A 23,345-nucleotide genomic window follows, 5' to 3' on the forward strand; every position below is an offset into this window, starting at 1 on the left:
TTGCTACTGCACCTATAACATGCTTTTTTTGTTTGTTTGTTTGTTTTTTAATACATTTATTCCATACATTTTTATATACATTTGTGTGGCTTAAAGAACATATATTATATTATATATTATTATATTAACACACACACACACACACACACACACACACACATATATATATATATATAAATAATATTATATTATGTTTTATGGAAAAATAAATATCAAATCCAATTCCTGTCTTAACAAAAATTTTGGCTAACCACTAAATAAGATGTTACTTCGCTTTGGCTTTGTAGAGCAGTATACGCTGCTGACATTTTTTAAAATTCAGACAATTGATAAGGAAAGTGACTTTCATATCATCAAACAATCAATGTTTTTTGTCCACAATGACTTCACTACTGAGCTGCAGCCATGCACAAACACACATCATGCATCCGGTGGCTTCAGTGTCCCGATTAAACATTAAACGTTACCGCCAGACTGAGAACATGATTTTATGAAAAATAAACAAATAAGTCAGTTGACATAGCCGCGATGCTCTATTGGCTGCCATTTCCCATCATCCTCGGGACAGCTGTCACCAACATTAGCCTCCCACAGAGCCTGGCCGGGGAGCATGGCGCTCACTATTAAGCTAAGTTCTTGTGGTATGGATCCATGGACGTAGTTTTGGTTTTTAGATTTATGATTCGCCCCAGTATGACGGACTTGAGTGCGATTTCATTTGCGATTTTTTTTTTTAGTGGAACTAGTTTCTAATAAAGAAATGGTCCATATGAAAACTGTTTAGTATGTACTGTGGATTATTTAAATGTAATTTTTAGCCAAACTAAAATAAATCTCAAAATCATCCTCACTGAAAAGTTTCTGAATCTGAAAGAAAAGCCTTCAAACATGAACGCACAGTTTTGCCTCTCGAGACTTAATTTCTCTCATGGTTAAAATTGTGATAAATGCTCCGTGAAGGAGCCTTTTCCTTCCATCATAACAAATACATTTCTTTGCAAAGTAATTAATCACAATTAGTATCCTACATTTTCTGTTATCTAGAACAAGATCAGGCATTTGACGGTTAGAAGAAGCAGTCATACATTCAAACGAACCTTTATAAAAAATACATTTAAACTTCTAAATCTCAGCAACGTGATTTGCAAAAGCTGTGATATGAAGGACACGTGGAGGGGCTAAAATATGCAAAACCTCCCGTATGATCCTTCAAATTTGAGACTGAAACTAAAACCCAGAAATGTTATCGGTTGCAGCGGGTTATCGGTTTGACTGAACTATTAGCTGCTACTTGGGGCGGTGCAGTGATAAGACTGAGGTTACACATTCATAAGTCAGTTCCTGGTGTAGACCATATGCAAACAGTGACACTACATGGCAGAGAGCCCAGTCGATAAAGACTTTCAAAGTAAAATAATATTACTAACTTTAAGAAAACCTAGGCTGTAGATTGACAAAGTTTCTGTTCGGGTCTTTAGGGACCATGAAGTAAACTTTGTTCCAGTGGCACAACAGGTGAAAAGAAAAGGTCAACATGATAAGTTAACATGACACTTGTTTCTTTTCCTATGAAAGGTGTTTTGTCATTAACGCACCGGATGGCGAACACACCTACAGCCGTGTGTGAAGGCGGCTCAAAAGGATTGCCAGCAAGATTCAGATGCATGCCCTCACATGTTGAGCACTTCAGCTAAAGTACGACCGCATGAGAGAAAACTCTGGAAACTGAATGGGAACAAGAAAAAGAAGAAGGAGGGTCAAAGGAACTGAAGAGAGTCTTTAGAAGGGATAAAAAAAAAAAGGTGAATATGAATCCTGATCCTGCAGCCACAGAACTGGATTCCCCCGGGGTGACTCCTGGAAATCCCACCCGTGATGAACCAGACAACCAGATCCAGGACCTGGAGCAGGATCCGGTGCTTGTCTGGGTTCCCAGCGGGAGGCGTCTGATCTCTGGTCTGCTGGGCATGAATGTGGTCCTGCTGGGAGCGGCTCTGGTGGCCGGCCAGGCTTTTCACCCCGAGGGCCTGAAGCACCAGGAGCCCCAGGTGTTCATGCTGCTGCTGATGGGGGTCAGTTTGATCTGGATGCTGTGGTACCTGCTGTGGGCCAGGAAACAGCCCGGCATCTCCCCACATAAAGACCACCATGCTGGGGGAATCACTGTCATCTGTGAGCTCCTGTGTATTATCATTATCACAAAATTTGCACAATATGTTTTGGATATTACGACGAAATACACCTAATTTTCTCTCCTGTTCTGTCCCAGTGGTCCTGATCCTTTTCAGTGCCTTCAGTATGCTGCTGTACATCTGCAGGATTGGTTATTTGATCAGTGTGAGGGAGTGCAAGCCTGTCGCTAAAGTGCTCTCTCCATTCATAGAGGCTCCTTTTCTCGTGCTGCAGGTAATGGTCATCATATTTCGTTGTAAAGTTCCCGCTGCCACTTCACTTGCTGAGTAAATAGCAAAAAGCAGAAAGAAGGAAAATGTTGAGCAACATTTGATTTGTCCAAGCACTTTCAATAACAGTTGTAGAAGTAAGTCGACACGGCCTGCCATGAGTACAAATACCGACTTGAAAGTAAGGTAATGAAGAAGTAGAAACAGAGGTATTATCTTTCAATTTTGCTGTGAAAAGCTGAGAATATGTTTAATATCTATGTAACGTTTGCTCAACAGCAGCTTATATGGCCACAAGTGGTAATTATGGGCTAATGCTAAAGGCTATAAATTGTGTAAAAATATCACAAGTAGATAAGAATAATCAATCGAGCATGTGACTTTTACGATTATGCCAGTGAAATTTTAAATGTCAGTTACTTAACAATATCCTAACATCAACCGCCATAACTACTCATACTAGACCAAGCATGGGACTGGACAAAAATCTTTGTTGGGGGGCTCATGGAGGGGGGGAAACAAGCAAAAAGAAACTGCAAATGAATGTGAGTTTCCATCCACCACTGAAATAGGAATATATGGGGTTTGGCTCATTCTCAAATCGGTGCCTTTAAATCATTGCAGAAGAAGGCGGCGGCGCAACAAGGCGACGTCAGACGTTGGAAAACAACGTGGAGAATGTGATGGAAACGTGGGATTTACTATACGTTTGTGTTATGTATTAATCATAGGGAACGTTACAGTCTCCTCATGGCTCCACACAGATCTGGTGTTTTCCTCTATTTGCAATTTGTCTTTACTCACAGGTCCACTTACCAGCTTTCCAGTGCTTTCAACTGCATCTCATGGTCTTCATCGGTTAATAGAACTTTCTCAGGTGTCACCACATGACCTAACGTTTGATGCCTCCAATATCTACAGAATCTGCAGGATCAAGGACCAGACTGCTTAAATAGACCATCAAATATTGATCAGTTAGACTGTCAAGCTGTATTAATATCAAATATTAAGGGTTTATAAAATGATGGAATTACACTCTGCGTAACACGACGTAGACTTCAACATGATTTGGCTCGTTATTTGCATCTCTCCTCACCATTTAATCTTTTTTTTTCCTCTAGCACTTCAAGATTTGTATTATTTAAAAAAAAATCTTGATAAACTATTCTTCAGTTTCTTAACAGTTTGGTCCCTATCAAGACTCTTAATCCGGGGTTTTCCTTTATTTTTCTTCTATAGACATATTTGCTGTGGGCTCACTCCAAGGACTGCATTCACAGGCACAAGATAATCACCAGGTGCATCACTCTATGTTTTATACTTACCGTTTAGACATTTTTATACATGTATTAGCTTTTTGTAAAGAATGGCTGTTGTTTCTAGCTTCGGGTATATGTCACTTCAGTAATTGTTTTTTTGTTTTTTTTTAATTAAAAGTCATTCTTGTTCATTTTTGCACACCGTATTGGATGCAGGACCGGGCTGATGGTGATCCTCTCTGCTGACCTGCTGCTGTGGCTGAACGCAGTCACAGAGGACACCATCCATCAGGAGATCGAGTTAGAAAAGGAAGACAAGATTCATTTCAGCAACACAAACTCATCTGAAGCAGACGTCTCTGATTTAGCAGGTAGTTGCTTTAACGGGGGCCGTATTCATTAAACATCCTATGGCTAAAAGTAGCTCCTGAGCAGCTGAATGAGGAGAAACTCTTAAAAATACAGGGCATGTGAGTCTTAACTTTAGGAATCCTCTAAGTGTTTTGTCTCAGAGTAATTCACAAAGCGTTTTAGCACTAAAATAGCTCCTCTCACAGTCAGTAATGTGCTCCAGGAAATGAGTCTTATCGTTGTCGTCAGCATTTAGTGAAAATTCAATGATAATGAACTTTTAAAACCATGGCAGCCGGTTAATATGGATTCAGAAGGCTGTTGAAATCCACCAGCACCGGAGATGGCAGTTTGCACAGCGCTGTGCAGCTTAGACATTGGAAATGATGCAGTTTGCAGAATTATTCATCAAACAAAACAAAATAATCTTTCTATCCATCTAAAGTTTGATTACGGGTTTAATGCCAAATTTTCTGGGGGACAAGAATAAAGTTGAAGTAAAACTTGCTCTCAGCAACTTTCTGAATAGGTCTTAAGGGGAAACTCTGAGCGAGGAACTCGTAGGACTCCTCCCAGTGGTAAGATTAGATCCCTGGTGAGAAATAGTGCACATCTTTGTACAACAAAGGGAAACTACATAGGTAAAAATCACACACCCCTGCCTCGCACTGTACATTGTAATAAGTGTATTTCTCTGTGTGTCTGCCTCCAGATAATTCGAGCCTGTGTCAGTGCAGCGCTAGTGCAGCCTGCCTCACCTTCAGGAAAGGCTTCGAGATCCTTTATCCCTTCAACATCGAGTACTACCTGATGGCAGGCTGCATGATCTATGTGATGTGGAAGAACGTGGCCCGCAGGATGAGTCCGGGTCACCACGTTACTCAGAAGATGACCCTTCGCATCCTCCAACAAGGTGGGATCATATACGGCCTCGTGCTTGGCGCCCTGGTGCTCATAGCGGGAGTGACCGTCTTCATTCTCTACCAGGTCTGGGTGAGCCAGCAGCAGCTTCGCCTCAGGGCCTTCCTCATATTTTACGGCTACCATTTAGCTGTCATGCCTGTCATGTCTCTCTGCTCCCTGGCCGGGATGCTGGTCCACAGGCTGGAGAGGAGGGCGCACGAAGGGGGACACAACCCTACTCGTCGACTGGATGTGATCCTCCTGGTGGCGGCAGCTCTGGGCCAGCTCGCTCTCTCCTACTTCTCCCTAGTGGCGGCCCTGGCATTGGGGACTAATGGACCTCTGGGTGACCTGGACCTGTCCTTCTCCCTCCTCAGCCTGCTGGAACTCATCCTCCAGAACATTTTCATCATCGAAGGCCTCCACAGGCACCCGAGTCTTCTCGCAAAGAGGAAGGAGAGGCAGAGGAGCAGCATATTTAAGGTACCCGCATCTCATCTGAATGTTTTGTCAACTGGCTTGAAAAAGGTTTTGTTTCACTGATACTCTCTCCCGCAGCCGAAGAAAAAGGTTACTGTGCCAATACAAGAGGAGAGGACGACGGATATCTCACTGCTGGAGGGTAACGCGTCAGCACGCCCTGCTGGTCAAGAGCATGATGGGAAAGAGTCCTGGACCAAAAGAGCGCTACAAGAAATCTGTGCTTTCCTCATCCTCTCCAATATCATGGTAATGTCAAGTATGTTTTGTTAAAAAGAAATGCATGTTTCTTTTGTCGTGTCTGCATTTATGCAACCGATGAATGCTCCCTCTTCTTTCAGCTGTGGGTCATCCCTGCCTTTGGAGTCCACCCCCAGTTTGAGAACGGCCTGGGGAAGGAGTTTTTTGGCTTCAGCACCTGGTTTGTTCTGGTGAACCTGGGCCAGCCGCTCAGTGTTTTCTACAGGATGCACTCGGTGGGAGCTTTGATGGAGCTGTTCATCTCTGCATGACGAGCAGCCGCGGTCTAAAGCAGACGAAGCTGATAAAACCCCCCAAAAAAAACAAAAAACAAAAAAAAAACCCCCAACGTGACACATTTATAAATGATCTAGTTTATACGTTATGTGGCCAAAAGTAGGTGGACATCCCTGTGTGCTGCTGGTGTGGGGTTGCTTCTCATGGCTCCTTGCTTCCAGTGAGAGAAAGTCGTAATGCTACAGCATTGAGTGATATTTTAAACAATACAGTTCTCCCAGCTCATTGTCAACAGTTTGTGTCTGTCCCTTTTTCCTGTTTAACTATAACAATGCCCCCGTGCACAAAGCCAGCTCTGTGAAGGGATGGTTTTCCCAGGCTGGCGTGGAAGAACTTGACCGGTTGAAAAAGAAAGAGTGGAGGCTGTTGAATGAAACACCCAGTTACAACGTGTGGGTCTAATGATCCTGTGTCCACATACTTTAGGCCATGTGGCGCATTTAAGGGAAATGCTTTATATGAAATAACTTCCTCTGAGTTCATACTGATCATTTTTTACTTCTGACAGGACATAACACATCAGATACACACCCCAAAGTGATTTTCGTACAGTTTCAGCACCAGAAAACATTTTCTGACACTTTGTCGGTAAGAACATGTGAGAAAAGACGTCCCCTTCTATCTGAGCTCCAGTCCCCTCGTAGACCGTGTTCGGTTTCCCTTCAGCACAATGGGAAAGGCTTCAGCACAACAGTATCCTTCAGCCTAGAGTGTTTCATTTCCAGTACATCATGTGTGGGAGGGAGTTTAAAAGGCGAACGGAAAACATTCAGTGGGGCCTGAAATTGTCAAATCAACACCACAGAGCAATGTGCAAAAACTTCTCTTTTTTGGCAAAATGAATAATTAAACGTTCAATAAATCACATTTCATGATAACATTTGGAAATGCTTCCACTGCACCTGCTCATGATACAGGCTCCATGTAATACGCAGTAATTCATTTACGGACAGATTTATACCCTCCTGTTTTTTCTCTGGAAAAAAAATGACAAAATGAAGCACAAGATTGTCACTGCTTGTCGTCTTTAAATACGACCAAAAAGACGCGAGATGCTCCTCTGATCGGAGTTGAGGTACGAGGAAGGTAAACTGGCAGGTCTTGTTGCGGATCCGGCAGTCGACACAACGTCCTCAGCAGCTCCTCTAAATCCTCTGGATCTCAAACAGCCTTATATCCGTGTCGTACCAGATTGGAGGATCCACGTTGCTACGGCAACAAGAGTCAGAGGGGAAAAACAAGACATTGTGAAAACTCAAAACCGTGACGCACGCGACTTGCTGGGCCAGTCTGAAGTAAGTACGTCGGCCAAGTTTTCATTTGGAAATGCAGCAGGTGAAACACACAGGTTACGTACAGGCTCCTTCTCGGTCTCCTTACCGTAAGTAGATGACTCCCCACATGTATGTTCGGAACCACATGGCCGTGCCGGCGTTGGCCTGGTACTTTCTGATGAGTATGGGATGAGGGATGGGCAGGAGGCCGACGAGCGTCCCGTGCTGAAGGAACTTGAGGATTTCTGACTCGTCTGTCAAACCCCTGAGGACGACAACAGCACTGATCTCATCCGGATCAGACTAGCGTGCAAGATTAAAGCAGCGCTAACCAACGTTTTTATATCAACGATGGATCAAATGACCGTGTGTGATGTGAAAGGGGTCACTCATAGACACGAAACTAACAGTGAATTTTCACCAATTTTGCAGTTTCTCTGAGCGGTATGGAGCATTTTAGCATCTTTAAGGTCATTGTTTTGGTTTTAGGGCCTGAAGCTTTACGGTTTTGGTTCACTCTCCGGCAGCAGGCAGCGGTTTTCAGTGAGAAATCTCTGATAAATCCACTGTACGGCTCCTGCCCAGGACACGGACAAAGTTGGCAACTGGCTGGTGAACACGGTGGATCAGTTATTTCCCTGAGGAGCTGGTGGAGAATAAATTTTGGACATTGCCTATTGTTTTGTTAGGTGTCAAACCACAACTCCACATGAATGATACTATTGTTCGAAGTCCGCTTGATGTGGTACCATAAAATCTTCGTCACACGCTTGTGTGTGATGTTCAGTTTATTGTGAGGTTCTGCCCCCAAGTGGCCAAGAAAGCTGTGCTGCTCGGAAATAGGTTTGTGTTTATTGTTCATATGAAATGAATGTCCCCCCCTTTAACGTTTACCAGCTGATGTAGCTACAGCCGCAGAGATTAGTTGATCAAAATAGGTGATTGGTAAGTATTTTAAAAGTCAAATAATCATATTCGTCATATTTTGAACAAATATGCTAAAGATTTTCTGGTCCCAGCTTTTCAAATATGTACATTTGATGATTTTCTTCGTAATATACGATTTCAAAACAAGACATCTGAAAACGTCAGCTTAGACTCCGGGGAATTATAACAGCTACTATTTTCTAATGAAACAACTACTCAAGAAAATGAATTGATACTGAAAATAATCGCTAATTGCTGCCCTAGATAAAAGCACACCAGTGATTTACATCTACGGTTTTGATGCTGTAGAAGCCGCTCCAAACACCCAGTGTTGGGTGGAGTTATCTCCCGGGAAAATCTATCACAAGGGGCAGTGATTCGTTTTATATTCCCAGCAACAGCAAGAGCGGTCTGTTTTAAAAAGAAAGCCACCTTCATCAACAAAGACAACACAATTAGGCCTTGCTGACACTGACTGTTGAGAAAAGCAGCCCACTTAGCACCACTGAGTTCATGTAAGTCGTTAAGATACAGAGAATAATACATTTGCTTTTGATTTTAAAAGTGGTACAATTTCTTACTTGTCGATGCAAATCTTCTCCACCTGAGGGACCAGTACTTGTAGCAGCCGCATGATGGTCTGTAGAGGAAGCTTTGCCTTCCATGACGACACCTGAGAACACACAGGTAGCACGGATTGGAGGAGGTCACACGAACTATTCAGGGTATACAACGCCTTACAGAGCCACCAGATAGGAGCAAAAGATAGAGAGCAAATACAGCGGAAAAGACTTCTACTAACCCAGTCTGGATTAGCGCTCCAGGCTGCTGATGACAACGCACTTGATGACCGACTCCTCGCTGCTTCTGACTCTGTGTGGTAGACCTGACAACGCAATAAAAAAACAGGGGAGTCGTTTCAACCGCAGGAGTTACGAACAAAACCCCATAAAACGGAGTAAAAGCATCGGTGATGTGCTTTAACTGCGTACCTCGTGGTCTCTATCTGAGTTGGACTCCGTGTCGCTGGCTCCAGCTGTGGCACCGTTGTCTGCGGTCGTCTGTGGAGAGTCTGATTGTGGGACAGCGACCATGGTACCATCCTCGCTCACCTGGGACTTCTCTGTTATCTTATCGATTCCTGAAAGGACACAAGAGAATCTGTTTTGATGGAAGGAGGGGAAAAAAAGGGACGACTGGAACATTAAAAAAAAGAGCTTCTCAAAAAATCTGTTGGGGTATACGCACCACTTAAACACAATATCCGCTAACATGGGAAGGGACGTCCCTACTTTCCACCACTGGATGCTTCATATGACTTGATGGCTTTTTATTTTTTATGATAAAATGACCTTTACAGTTCTTCTACGATCCAACTTCATACCTGGAGTGGCCTCTAAGCTGGTTTTGAGAGTGCCAGGCTCAGCAGGTACAGCTGGTCTGGAGCCCTCCATGGACTCATACTCTGTAGAGTTAGTCCTGGAAATCCCGGACTTCTTCTTCCTCTGCAGGGCCTTCTGAATAGACGCTGTGTCAGACGGCAGGTTGGCCAACTGGTGGAAGACGTTTCGCTTACGGATGATGGTGTACACCAGGTTGCAGTTGCCTGTGAGCAGATTCTGAGTTAGGCACCATAAAGGGCTGCCAAGTGTTATATTGTTGAGTTCGCATCTATGTTCTCACCATCAAACTGATACTGGATGATGTTGTTGAAGACCTCCAGCAGGAAGAAGACCAGGTGGTGGTTCTGGGTGGAGGAGAAGAGGAACCAGGGTGTGGAGAAGGCCTCCAGGAGGTGGAGCAGCTTGTTGGCCGCCACCATGGACAGGCTCTTCAGATAGGGTGAAACTGTGGGAGGGGGAAGGGGGATGGTGTCAAAATATCACAGCAGGGATGAAGGGAAAGATCAGCACGGAGGCTTTTAAAAACTTAGCAGTTCTCCCATTCAGCCACCAGGGAGGGATGTTTGAGCTGTGATACTCACTGTTCACTATTACTGTGAGCAGGCAGTCAAAGAGAGGCTGGAGACGCTGGTGTCCACCGGTGATGATTTTGTGGAAGATCTAAACATGAAAAAGTAAAGTGAAGAAATCTGAGATGTTTGATAATGAACTGAAATGCTGGGGACTTGGGGCTATTGGTACGGCCAGATGAAAAGTCAGATCAACAAACATCTACAAAATGTTCTGGATTCATCCTGTGAGGACCACAACATTTATTGGCAATCCATCATAGATATTTCAATCTGGATCAAAGAAGTTTAAATTAAACATAACTGCCACATACTGTAAATGTCGTTGTATCAGACTGTATATACAGTTTTCTTTGTTTTCTTTATATACAGAATATGAGCTGTATTAAATCTCTGACAATCTGTCAAACACATATGAAATTATAGTTAAAATAGTTAAAATGCTGTTATCGAGAGCTCTCTCTCAGTTTTACCACCTAACCCCTCACCACAACGAGGAGGTCAGCGTGGGTTCCCGTGAAGACAGGAATGTCCATGGGGACACGGAGAGTGTACGGCTTGTTCAGACGAACGCCAAAGTTCCTCTCTCCGCTCAAGAGCAGGAGGATGAACACACCGATGTGCATGAGGCCCACACGAGCTGCAGATACACACAAAACAAAAACAGGTGGATTTTTCAGAGAGGGAGGTTTCCCGCAGCGATCTCTGGAGGTGTAGTCAGTTTAATGCACGCACAAACAGTATCATTTAATTTAACCTCTCTCGCACACACAAGGCAGGGAGGTTATGACTCACACTGATCTGCTCTGGCATCGTTCAGGTAGAAGAGGATGGGAACCAACATGTCCAACACATCGCTGCTCTTCAGGACAAAGAACAGGAATTTCTAAAACACACACACACACACACCAACAAACAAACAAACCAACAAACAAAACCTAGTAAGCTTCATTAATATTCTTCTGGCTTTAAGACTGTTTGTAATGATAATACCAGCAGATTGTCAGATTCTGAACGTGGTGTATGCGATGTTTGCCATTTCCATGTACTTTATTTTGAAACATGACTAAGGTCTATTTACTGTATTCTGCACTATATTTACCCTACCCCATTTTATTTGCGTGTCCAGATTCTGAGTGTGTACATTTACGCACGATATAGGGCCCTCAAATCTTCCACAATGAAGCAAAAAGGAATAATGGCCACTGCACGTACGACTTTGTGCTAACAATTCCTTAAATTCAAGGCTCCACATTTTTAAAGATGCATAAATTACTCCTGCGCGACAGCTAGAGAGTCAATGCAGTAATGATTTTTAAGTGTCCAAAACCATGAATTTACCGCTCACTATAGCGTAACCTACTGAGTGCCTGTCCTGTATGGAGCAGAGGATGAGTGAATTAGGGGGTGATTTCGCAGAGTCACAGCCAATTTCATAAAAAAGGCCTTTGAACAGAGCTTTTCCAGTGCGTTGTGGTGTTCACCCCATATGTTTTGATTAAGACATTTTTTTTTGTTTTTTTTAAAGGATCTAATATCAGTGTTTATTCAGTATTTCTGTTTTTGGTGGCCTCCAACAAGCCCCATCTCAAGTTCTTCAATCATTACAATCATTCATTCCAAATTATCATTACAAAATATTGGACAATGTGAAATTTTGACCTTGTGATGGCGCTAAATGAAAAGTCAGGGGATCGTGGAAGTTATTACAGGGGAACTGAGGGGAACCGGAACGTCTGAACCAAAGTTCATGGCAATCCATTAAATCGTTGTTGAAATGTTGTTGTTCAAGCACAAATATTTGTTTCGAGGGCGGCAAAAATATATGAACTGAATTTCAAGCAACCCATCCAACATTTTGAGAAATTCCATTCAAAACCACAAGTATATACCTCATGGTGCTGCTAAAGGAAAAGACAGCGAACGACCAAAGACATTGAGATAAATCTTCTGGGGAACATGAATGTCTGAACCAAATTTTATGGCAATCCATCTGATAATTTTTGTTAGCATGGCAAAAAACTAGACACACACTGGCATCGCTGTTCTTTTCTGCAATTAAAAACGTTAATTAATCCATCTCGTAGCTTCAAGACCATTCATAGGGAATCGAGCTCCACACCTTGTTGAAGTCACAGAACTTCCAGAAGAGGATCAGCAGTTCCTGGTGGAACTGGATCTTCTTGGTGGAACGAGGCAGGTAAGTTTGGACCAGAGGATTATTCAGCAGCCGAGCCAGGCCCTTCAGGATGAAGCTCAAATCCTGACGAACGAAGAGAATACACAGGGATCAGGACCTAACATCCTACAGTATGAGTCTAGTCAGCGCTAAAATGGTTAGCTGTATTTCACAGTACCTCTTCCCTGTGGATCCTGGAGAGATAATTCACAAAGAGGTTATCAGGTCCAGCAGGCTGAAAAGATATGAGAGGAGTTTTTAAAATCTGAATCATTATCAGTGCTTTTATTACAATTTAAACTCATGTCTTCATTCATCTCCCTGGTACCTCCTGCTCCTCCCCAGCTGTGGGGGACGGGGAGGCATCCAGGGCCTGGAGGGCGGCGCTGGCGGCCGACCCAGCTTCGTGCTCCAGGGTGACGATAAGGATCTGGACCGCCTGCTCCACCAGCTGCTCCCGGTAGTCGGAGAACAGCAGGTGGTTGTACGGGATGCCGTAGCCCACAGGGTCATAGGCGCACACCACGTTGAGCAGGGAGGTGAACAGAGGCAGGGCATGTCTGGGTGAAGCAGTGAAAGACAGGTGGAGGTCAGCCAACGCCGTACGGCTGCTGTGTATCTGCACCGGGAGGTCACGGCGGACTATCAGAGTTTTCCATGAGTTCAGAAGTGAAGGGCTCTTCAGAGGGGCCGCTTTATGTTCCACAGTGTAGGTTAATGCATAGCAGAGGGTGACGCACTGGTGTGTGTGTGTGTGTGTGTTACCTGTTGTCTGTGGAGCAGAAGAAGGCCACCCAGGGATTGAGGTTTCTGCTTTCAGAGGAGGGAGGGAGGTACATGGCTTCAGAGAAACAGGTGAGGAGCAACTTCAGCAGCTCGGTCCTGGACAAACAGGTACACAGGACGAATGGATGCAACTTCAAAAGTTAGTAGACAGCACTCAGAGTTCACACCCCCGTCAAGGCCATTAAATCCTCCATAATGGCCAGTTTGATAAGGAAATGTAACGTTCATCTGGATCCACAACAAAATTCGCATGCCATGATTTTCAGAGAAAGCACATGATGTGTGTCCTTGATGTCTCACGAAAAGTTTTTAAATGCATGTCCTTTCACATAAAACATTACATACTGAAACCTGCGTCGTTTACATCCGTGATGGTATCTCCGACCCGACTTTTGCTGGGGAGGTCCTGCGTTTCCTAGTGCATTACCACCGCAAAGTGCCGATCAGCGGACTTGCGTGAGTCAAATAAGTATTGGAAAGAAAACATCAAATCGTTGCTCCATAGCACCGCCAGCAGGCAGAAACTCTGCATTACATCAGTGCATTACAGTCATCTGAATCAAGCTTTTATCCAAAGGTGACTTACAGGTGCATTTAAATCTTTGTACAGGGGTGTGCAAAATGTCAAGGTAGTCAGACTCTGACCACTTAGTTATGGCCCTTTGTGGAAATTCATGTTTCAGTACTGCCAGGAAAAATGCGGTCAAGCTTTGCCGGATTATCAGAGTTGGTATAAGCTCGTGTCCTCTTCGTTTATACCAAAGGGGCCACACCTGTACACACTTGGCAACCAGTTATAGGGAAAAAGAATCACGAAAACAGACAAGTCAGAGATAGGTTTCCACCGCCACTGATGCTACAGCCTCACCTGTCGAGGTCATGCATGTAGTTTAGAGGAGGCGACTGAGCGAAGCCCACCCCGGCCTCCCAGATGTACTCGCAGCTGTCTATGGACCGGATGTCCTCCGCTGTATCCTGCAGCAGAGACGAGAGTAACACAAAGTCAACTTCACCACACGGAGACGGCAGATGGGTGTTGATGGTGACAAACGGCATCAAAATACAGTATCCTGTTTGCGGTTTACATCTGAAGACGCCGCTTTTGGGCTCTGGGAAATTTTGATGGACGCTCTTTGCTATTTTCTGACATTTTATGGGCTAAACGATGAAAACTGAAAACGTCATCGACAGAATAATCAGTGATGAAACGTCAGTAGTCGCAGCCTCAGCGTAGTTAAGACCGAGAAAATGTGAAATCAGCCTGTCTGTAGCATACAGTGGTGGAAAGTAACTAAGTATATTTACTCAAATACTGTACCTAAGTTCAACTTTGAGGTACTTTACTTGAGATTTTCCATTATATGCTACTTTCTACTTCTCTACCACTACATTTCAGGGGGAAATACTTACACAACCTCTATCTGACAGAAATCATGTAATAACTTGTTACTTTTTAAATACTCAAACTATCAGTTTATAAAATATGATGCTTTAGCAAAGATTAAAGTAGCATACTTTATATGAAATAGTCAAAATCAGCACCAACTACGCCATTTGGTAGCACTTATATATTAACAATAGTGATCTAGTAACATAATAATATAAACACTGGCAGGGGCTATTCTGCAAAATGAGTACTTTTACTTTTGATACTTTAAGTGCATTTTGTTTCCAGTACTTCTATTACTAGCAATGGAGTATTTTTATAGGGTGTGGTATTGCTACTTTTACTTCAGTGACGGAATTGAACACTTCTTGCATCACTGGCAGCGTACAAGACACCGAAAGTCGCCTCCGCTAGTCGTCCAAATAGCTAAGAAGTAAGACTTAGAGAATATCTGATGGATTTCACAGACGGTAAATTAAATCCACGAGAAAAACAAGAAGTCATCAGCCATGCTCTAGTTTTAAAGAAGCAAAAAAAGTATTATGAGCTGCATTGTGTCCTAAAGACCGATTCCACTGACAGCCTTAAAGAACTGTAATATTTAACACTCAGCCTGGAGACTTCAATTAACTGACTCCTTATGAAACAACTGGAGACTCAACCATTTATTCTGTGGAGCTCTCCTCGGTTACATGAATGTTCGCCCACTGCTACACTTCACAGCCAAAGCCAGAGGTCTGAACAGAGCACCGGGACTGTGTTCACACCTACTTCCACCATGTGATTGAACAAGCGGAGTAAGCTGAGTACTCGGCTGACAGTATCTGCGTGTGACACCTCGGCGCAGATAAATACTGGGTGCTACCATTGTTCTTCACAAGTAAACTGACAGCAAAGGGCATTGTGCCATGCACACAAAAGCTCACTGGCGTTCAAACAAACCCGGGAAGCACTGATACGGTGATTTTTGGCTCGGCGCTCCCTGGAAAAAAAAAAAAAAAAGCAATCTCACAGGGTGTGTTACCTATGAAAAGATCAACAAGAGAGTTGATCTCAAATTGTTTAATGAATGATGTTTAAAAGCTTGGATGGGTGAAAAGCATCCAGTATTGTACAAGAAAAAGCTATTTTTTTACAAAGTTGAACGATAAGCGCATTTTTTTTATCCCTTCAATCTTCTCATTGAGGTCTGCCTCTGGGCCCCGTTGGACGTCTGGATTTAATAAAGTCAGTAGCAATGCGTTTATCCCGAAACACTTGTCCTGCTTCCTCGTCGCTATCGTTTCCTCATCGTCATCGTTTCCCTAGGACGAATGTTGACAGTGCGCTCTGGTAAATTATCCTCAGGAGGTACTTTTCTGTTGTTGACACATTTTTCAATACGATGCTCAGATGGTGAGAGATTGACCGGCACTGTATTGGTGTGGCGGCCAAAATTTCAGAGACTGGATCCCGCTGAGGACGAGGCAACATTTTCTTTGTAATTTGTTTTTTTCTCTCATCCAAGCTTAAAAGTACATCATCTTTGGGCTTTCAAAGATTCATAATAGAATGTGATGCAGACAATATACAGACTGCAGACAGCTAAAAAGGTGAATCGACATGAAAATTCACTCACCTGGAAATCTGTATTATATTATGTAAATACGCCCCCCACCCCCTTCCCTCCTGCCCCCCTCCAACCAACCTCGAGGTGGGTAAATGTGAAATTGGATCAAATCTTAACATATAACATATGTCGCCAGACTTTTAAAGTGGTTCTGTAACTAAAGGAAAAGCAAAAGAAGCGATTACATTTTTCTTCCTCTAATGTGTTTGTGTGTGCGCGCATGCTTCAGAGGTCACAGAGGCAGGTGGGAACAAACCACAGCCGATGGTCATTTTCCACCTTCTGCTGCACGATTTCCCCCACGCTCCACTGAGCCTGACGTTTCCTCGGGGAGGCCGGGAGGTGTGAGGAGTTGTCCGACCACGGAGAAGCGGCAGCACGGCCGTTTCCTCTCTCCTCCCATGCTCCGCTGTTTGCTCAGCACGGCTAAGAAGCGTCCGCCCTGTCCTTCTCAGCCCAGTAAACAAACATGGCCACTCCTCCCTCTCTCCGTCTCATGCAGAGTCACTCATTAACTCCAGCTACTGCCTGAGAAGGTTGTGTGAAGGAGATAAGAGCGCTCGCTGCACCGCCACAGGGCGAAAGAACAGGGACTCAGCAAAGTATTGACACTGTTGTAGCTCAAGGCCTAAAAGAAAAGTTGAATCTAGCATTGGTTTCCTTTTTACGTGGAAAGATTCTTAAAGGAAAAGTTCAACAATTGCTTTTTCATCTGAGAATCAGGCTGTAATTAGCTTAGCTTAGCATACAGACTGGAGGCAGGGGGAAACAGCTAGCCTGGCTAGCTCTGTCCAAAGATAAACAAGACTGGGTCAGAACCTCATATCTGGCTGGACCGACCACTCAGAGAGAGAGTTAGAAGCTCATTCACACCTGTGTCAGCTGCCGTGTTGTCAGTCAAGTGAAAAGCACAGAGGGGCGGGCCAGTGGAGCGGAGGCCGACGGCGCTATTCTCGGGAAAGAAAGTCGCCAGGTTCGTCGCTACGTGCGTCTGTGAAGAAAAGTCGCAGAAAAACGGATGCGAACAGTCGGTACATCTACCGCCAAGTGGGCCGCACCGCTCGATGACGCAGCGGATCTATGACAATTAATCCTAACAGCTTTAGTGATCCTGCGACTTTTCATCTAGTGCCTTCATCAGTTCTAGATTTCACTTTGTCCAATAACTGGGTTCATGACCAAATACCTGCAGAACTAATGACGTTCCCATCAGCCTCAGCGGTACCTTGTGTTTAGGGCTAGTTCTTAAAACTCGACTCTGCCTTTAAGCAACACCGCATGTAGCACGGCAACGTCACCCAGTTAATAAATAAGCCCCAGTCAATGCTTTATTAAGTGTCCTTTACTAAACACCGAATATCGGCCAGTGTTTGGCTGCAGCTGCACTGTGGCCTAATGAGGCCGGTGCAGACCACAGCTGAATATCTGCCACACAGAAATCACAGAGCAATGTCGAGGGCAAGTGGACTCACCGAGTTGGTCTTCTTGTGGCCCTGGACGGTGAAACCTGGACAGAAGAGCAGGTCGGCGATGGCCATCAGCAGGGATTCGGCCAGCGGCCGGGCTCCATCATCATCCTCATCATCATCGCTGTCTCCATCAAAACGCTGGCGGATAAAGAGACGAGTTCGGAGATGTCACGCGATGCGTTTACGGTTTTGACGTTACAGCGGTGATTGATATTTGAATTTAGCGCACGGTGACCGTGAGCTTTGTGGCGCTTCATGTAGATCCAGAAATGAACTCATGCACATTACAGTTCATTTATTTATAGACTCAACAGCAATGGAGGAAGTAAAATAGCGAATTAGCCTACTTAATTAAAACTAAACAAGATGTATTCAAAATGTTAAGTAAAGGTCAACGCAGTAGCAGTAAAATGTACTGAACTCCACTGTGAAGAGTTGTAGAGTTTAGTTTTGCTTTCCAGCGAACACTTGACATCTCTAGCTGAGAAAAACAATCTCACCATAAGGTCTATTTAGTAGCTCCCCCGGAGCAATCGATCATATCACATGATCTTCCTCAGGAGATGGAATTTGCCGAGTTGTCTTGTAACAGTAGATGTTCAAATGGCCACTTTCCTCTGAACCCTCTGAGGACTTCCCGGACCACGATGAAGACCATGTGATGTGATCGAACAGAACGTCGGCTGAGTGGACCCTGCTCTATCAGCTGTTACAGATTCCCAGACTGAAACGCTAAACGCAAGTCGGACACAGAGTCAGACAGCTCACGCACAGTAACAGCCTGAGATGTCTGACCTTAAAACCGGCGTTTGTTCCCACACACTCAGCTTTTCGAGAGAATGAAAAATTTCTCCTCATTACTTTAGTGATTTGTGCAATTTAAGGCACAAAAACACCACAAAACTACAGCCTCGGAAATAAACACTTGCAGCATTGTCAGTGTTACTGATGTTTACGTTATTGTGTCCACACCCAATATCCTTTAGCCTTAAAGAGTAGGTCAGTTCATATTGTAGTCAAATGAAAACGTCGTGTATTCGTTAACTTTAAAAATACACAGTTTCTTCTCTTCTAACCGAGTCAATAACAGTATCTACAAACCGAATTTGTACGATTGCAAACAACCCATTACCCTGCTCCAACTGCTGCAGCTCTGCTTTTTACCTCAGTCCCACACTTTAATTAAGGGACATTCAATCCCTCTTTAATCCAACCACTGGCCAGAGGGAGGGGGGGGGTACAATATGGGCAGTGTTTGGACTGTGGTCCCCTGCCGACCAGGTAACCAGAGAAGCAGCAGCCGTCAGGAGGGAGGGGGGCTGGTTGGCTTTGGGCAGTGACCTCGACGGCATCAACGTCTCATCTTACACCCCACAACCTGCTCTGAAAATCAGACAGCGCCGTCACTTCTGAGTGGTGCGGATGATTGGAAGAGGGGAGCTCAAAGGGTTTAAAATCCTCAGATGTGCGCAGAGCTGAGAAGCTGCTCGCAGATTAAACTCTACAAATCGTCCGCACAGAGATAGGATCCCTCTGTGGGTTGGTTCCAACACAACACTAGCTACTGCAGGTACTTGGTCCTGGTCTCAGGCAGCAGAGGTTTTTTTTACAACAACTGCATTTTTTCTTTTATTTAATCTCTACCAGTTGTATTAAAGAAGAGACAAAACAAACAAAAATGCACAAGTTTTTCCAAGAGTCAGCTGACTCCAATTGCAACTTATGCTTTTTTGAATTCTCCTGGCTGGGGGCCATTTCATATGGCAAACCTTTCAGCAAACCTTTCAGCAAAAAGTTGCTTATTTCCACATCCAGCAGTTATGGAGCAACATTTTCATTTATCTGGAGTCATGTTAGTGTCCAACCTGGTGAATCTCAGTCCAGTATTCCCTCTTCTCTTAGCTCCGGTTTTGGTCTCCACCAGCTCCTGAGGGAAATCTCGGGCTCTTTAGCTGCTAAATGCCCCACTGTGTTCACCACCTGGTCTCTGACTGAGTCCGTCTGCCGTTTGCCGATGAGCAGGTAGGGGACGGTGGCTTTTTACGGCTATTTTTTCTGAAAACAGCCGCCTTCTGCCGCCGATACCAACAGTATGAGAATGATGAGAGTGAACCATAACAGTAAAGCTGTGGTCCGGACAGATAGACGATGAGCTGAAACTCACTGCAAAGCTCCGTGAAGCTGCGAATTCAGGTGATAATTATCTGTACGTTCATATCCCATAAAAATATAATTATAGCTGCTTTAAAGATACCCTGTGGAGTTTTCTTGTAAAGCAATGACCTTGTGTTTTGCGACAAACGTTTTTTTTTTTTTGTTTTGTTTTGTTTTTACCAAAGGCTACGTCAACATGGTAGTGTAATTAGTCTGTTTCTGCAACAAACAGAGAACAGCTCTGCCATGTCAGTTAATGCCTTCCCGTCAATTAAAAAGACTCAAAACAGTAATTTAGATAATAAGAATGAAAAAGAAAGAGGCTGAAGAGAGACGAGGATTTCAGGTCTCACAGCTAATGTGTGTGGGTACACGCTCACATGCCGTATTAGCACACAGGAGTGGGTTTGTACTTTCACTTGTGGAAACGGGGCATTATCGCTTCCTCGGTTCATTCCTTGCGTATTACAGTCCCCTCACAGGACTCAAGCAGATAACAGCATCAGATTCTCTTTCACCAGCTTCAGTGCGAAATCATTTATGAACCCGACATCCGCTACTGCGGCCGCCAATGCAGTTTACAGCCGTCACCGTGCCGAGTCTTTGCACTTCTCATGTTCTCTGAGCAGAGGGGGTCAGACCGAGCGTGAAAACAGGAAATGACACGAGAGAGAGAGAGAGAGAGTGCAGGAGGTCACACAGCGTAGGACGTCATTTCCGGAGGACGACCTGGCATCTCTCTGCTACTTCCTGAAACAGATTTAGATGTCAGAGCCGTACCCTCGCCCTGCCGGCTCCGGGCACGGTGGACCAGAAGAAGCCTCTCCAGTCGGCGTCCTCGAAGATGTAGGGCAGGATGCGGGTGAGCAGGCGGGTGCAGTTCAGGACGATCTGACGCTCTTTCTCCGAGGGGCAGCCCGAGTCCGCACCCTGGACTAACCTCTCCACCGCCTGAGGGGAAAAAAAAAAAACAACACGCATGAACCAGGACGATCACCATCAAAACCAACACTGGTTTTCGTTACAAGGATTTTTAAAACAGCCCTATATGTTAGAATAAAGCATGTTGGGTTCAGTACACACACACTACATGTAGGTGAAAGGATCCCACACTGGCTCCAAACCACACATTCATACAGACGGACATCATCTTTTATTTTACTTTTACATTTATAGCAACTGGATCTTTGTCAGGTTAAAAGAGGTGACGTTTTCTTTACCCATGAAGGAGCCGAGACGCCATCCTTCAATGTATCTAAAAATGTAAAAAAAGTCCCTAAACTTAGAAGTCACCACAGAGCGAAGATGTGTGCATGTGGGCATAAGGCCCAGGCCGTAAGTATTCAGACAGCTGCACATTTTTTGTTTTGTTGTCTTTCTTCTAGCTCTGTTCTTCTCCGCCGCCCGTAAGGGGCCAAAAAAATCTGGTATTGCAGGTTTAAACAACATTTTGGATTAAGGTTGTTTACTTATAACGGAGCAGTTTTACGCTTTTTATTTTTTTATACTACTTAGATGGGATTTGCTTAATCTCAGTTACAAATTTGTTCCTTTTTGAGGAAATCTAGTCATCTGTTGTGTCTGAAAAAACAAAGTCCCTCTGCTTTAATGTAAATGACCTTTAACCTTTACGAACTGACGTGTTTAGCAGTCAAAGCGTGGGAACGACAAACAGCGGCATTCCTTTGACCCCGGCTGTATCCAGGAGGGACCGAGGCCAGAGACTCCTCGCCGCCTGTAGCTGCTGACGTCTCATCAGGTTACCTTGTAGCAGAGGGTCGCCAGGTTTGACGGAGACTCCTCTCTGACGGCTCTGATCTCGGCCGCCGGCACCAGAGCGAAAACATCCTGGGTGGTGGTGGAGGCGTCGGCCCAGAACTGGTCCCAGAAGGCATCGTCCGTGGCTTCGACGGGCTGCGGGAGAGGACACGCGCGTTAACGCATCGCTCTGCCTACAGCATGTGTGTGTCAGCGGCTGTATGCAAAGGTTTGGGCAAATTCCACGTCTTCCATAAAAAGCAACAGAGCACTAACATTTGAAGAAAGGCTCATTTTTAATGTCTATTTGTAGCAGAGGTTAAATTTACTTCTTTTGACTTTAAAAAAAACAAACTCTTGCAAACAGCTGTACATGCGTGTGCGTTTGTGCGTGTTTTTAACATGACTGGAAAATCATCACCTCAGACCACAACAGCCTCGTCACTGTGAACCAAGCTCACAATGCGGAGAGCAGGTGTTATTCTGCAGCCACCATTTCCTATATTGTGCATGACAAGGCTGCTAATGTAATATTAATTACGTTAGCATTATTTTTGATTAATTAGCATTATTAACCGTCTTTACTTGGGCCTGGGCTGAAACTGGCGATTCCCTTAATTAGTGATTAATCTGCTGATTATGTTCCAGAGTAACAGGTGAATCGTTGGGTCTATAAAGTCTTGTATCGTCATCAAACTTCCTACCCAGGTGTTCACTTCAATATGCTGTAGGACACGGAGAGCAGCATTCAATTCTTACACGTGAAAAGTTGAAACCATCAATTTTTTTTCGCTTTTTTTTGCTTGAAAAAAAAAAAAAAGACCTAAACTGTAAATCATCATTTTCTGTCGATCGACCTATTGATGAATCAACTAATTGATTAAAATGTTTAGTGACGTTTTCGCTCGAAAAACAATGGATCAGTTTTCAAAATAATTGCAGATTACTTTTCTGTCAATTGACTGATCGACTAACCGTCGACCCACACGCAGCACCGGTAGAGTCAAATCGACTGTATCTAGTTAGTTCCACCTTAAATGCACCTGCCAGGGAGCAACACATGTCTGCTGCCTGTTAAAAAAAAACAAAACATTAAATTCAACGTTTTTCACGCCGCATGTGAACATGCTCAAGGTATTTAAGGATCATTTAACAAAATAAACCAGAAATGGTAAAGACTCGGTTCGTCCAGAGGCCAAAATGGATGTTTTCAGCCTCTTAAAGTGCTAAAATACCGACAATAACGGAAATATTCCGGGACATAAATGCAGATCTTGTGCGAAAAGTCCTCGTTTCTGAAGAGGCTGCTGCGTTCGCCCTTGTTTCCCCTGCACTTGGTGTCATCGGGGCTGCGGTTCAGGCTGCCATCTGGCACCAACTTTATCTCCGCGGCGGCGCTCAACGTTTTTGGGTTTTATTCTGGAAAAAAAAAAGAAAAAAAGAGAGAAAGGAAAAAGGGGAAAAGGCTGAAGAGACGCGACCTGGGTCTTGGTGGTGAGCTGGATCACCGCCTTCCTGAAGTGAAGTTTGCTGTCGGCGTTCCCCATTTTCTGCCCCTGACCTGCGTGGATCCGCGCTGCCACCGGGCCGCGGCGAAGGAGGATTATCTCCCTCATCCGCCTCTCCGCCGCGCAGCGCTCCCGACGCGTTCAGCCGCTGCTCGTAAACCACAGCTTCCAGCCTGTGTGTGCGCGCGTGTGCGTGTGTGTGTGTGTGTGTGTGTGTGCGAGGGAGTCAGACACACCCGCTGCTGTGGTGTGTCCCGCTCGACGCGACCACGAACAAGAAACGGAAAAAAAAACCAACAAATAAAAATAAATAGGAAAAGCTCAACTTCATCGTTTTGATCTCCCGTTACTTTACCTTATGTGCGTAAAACATAAATCCAACATAAATGT

The 23,345-nt window shown here is 44.5% G+C and overlaps 2 protein-coding genes across 2 annotated transcripts; one reads left to right on the plus strand and one right to left on the minus strand.

Moving 5' to 3' along the window:
* The first annotated feature begins 1,665 nt into the window (after window positions 1-1,665).
* LOC120794534 (proton channel OTOP3-like) lies at window positions 1,666-5,907 on the plus strand. The gene is made up of 7 exons (XM_040135673.1): window positions 1,666-2,172; window positions 2,270-2,406; window positions 3,642-3,700; window positions 3,878-4,032; window positions 4,725-5,398; window positions 5,474-5,644; window positions 5,737-5,907. The coding sequence occupies exons 1-7, from the start codon at window positions 1,809-1,811 to the stop codon at window positions 5,905-5,907; spliced, it is 1,731 nt and encodes a 576-aa protein (XP_039991607.1). The 5' UTR covers window positions 1,666-1,808.
* Window positions 5,908-6,410: 503 nt separating this feature from the next.
* hid1b (HID1 domain containing b) lies at window positions 6,411-23,109 on the minus strand. The gene is made up of 19 exons (XM_040135519.1): window positions 22,929-23,109; window positions 21,454-21,603; window positions 20,470-20,640; window positions 17,539-17,673; window positions 13,939-14,045; window positions 13,050-13,166; window positions 12,613-12,844; window positions 12,463-12,519; window positions 12,228-12,368; window positions 10,901-10,991; window positions 10,594-10,745; window positions 10,118-10,196; window positions 9,817-9,981; window positions 9,518-9,739; window positions 9,126-9,274; window positions 8,936-9,019; window positions 8,715-8,806; window positions 7,313-7,471; window positions 6,411-7,141 (listed from the first exon to the last, which is right to left on the minus strand). The coding sequence occupies exons 1-19, from the start codon at window positions 23,061-23,063 to the stop codon at window positions 7,078-7,080; spliced, it is 2,502 nt and encodes an 833-aa protein (XP_039991453.1). The 5' UTR covers window positions 23,064-23,109; the 3' UTR covers window positions 6,411-7,077.
* Window positions 23,110-23,345: the final 236 nt, after the last annotated feature.

The sequence above is a fragment of the Xiphias gladius genome, chromosome 9 (assembly GCF_016859285.1).
Source record: "Xiphias gladius isolate SHS-SW01 ecotype Sanya breed wild chromosome 9, ASM1685928v1, whole genome shotgun sequence".
Classification (NCBI taxonomy): Eukaryota; Metazoa; Chordata; class Actinopteri; order Istiophoriformes; family Xiphiidae; genus Xiphias; species Xiphias gladius.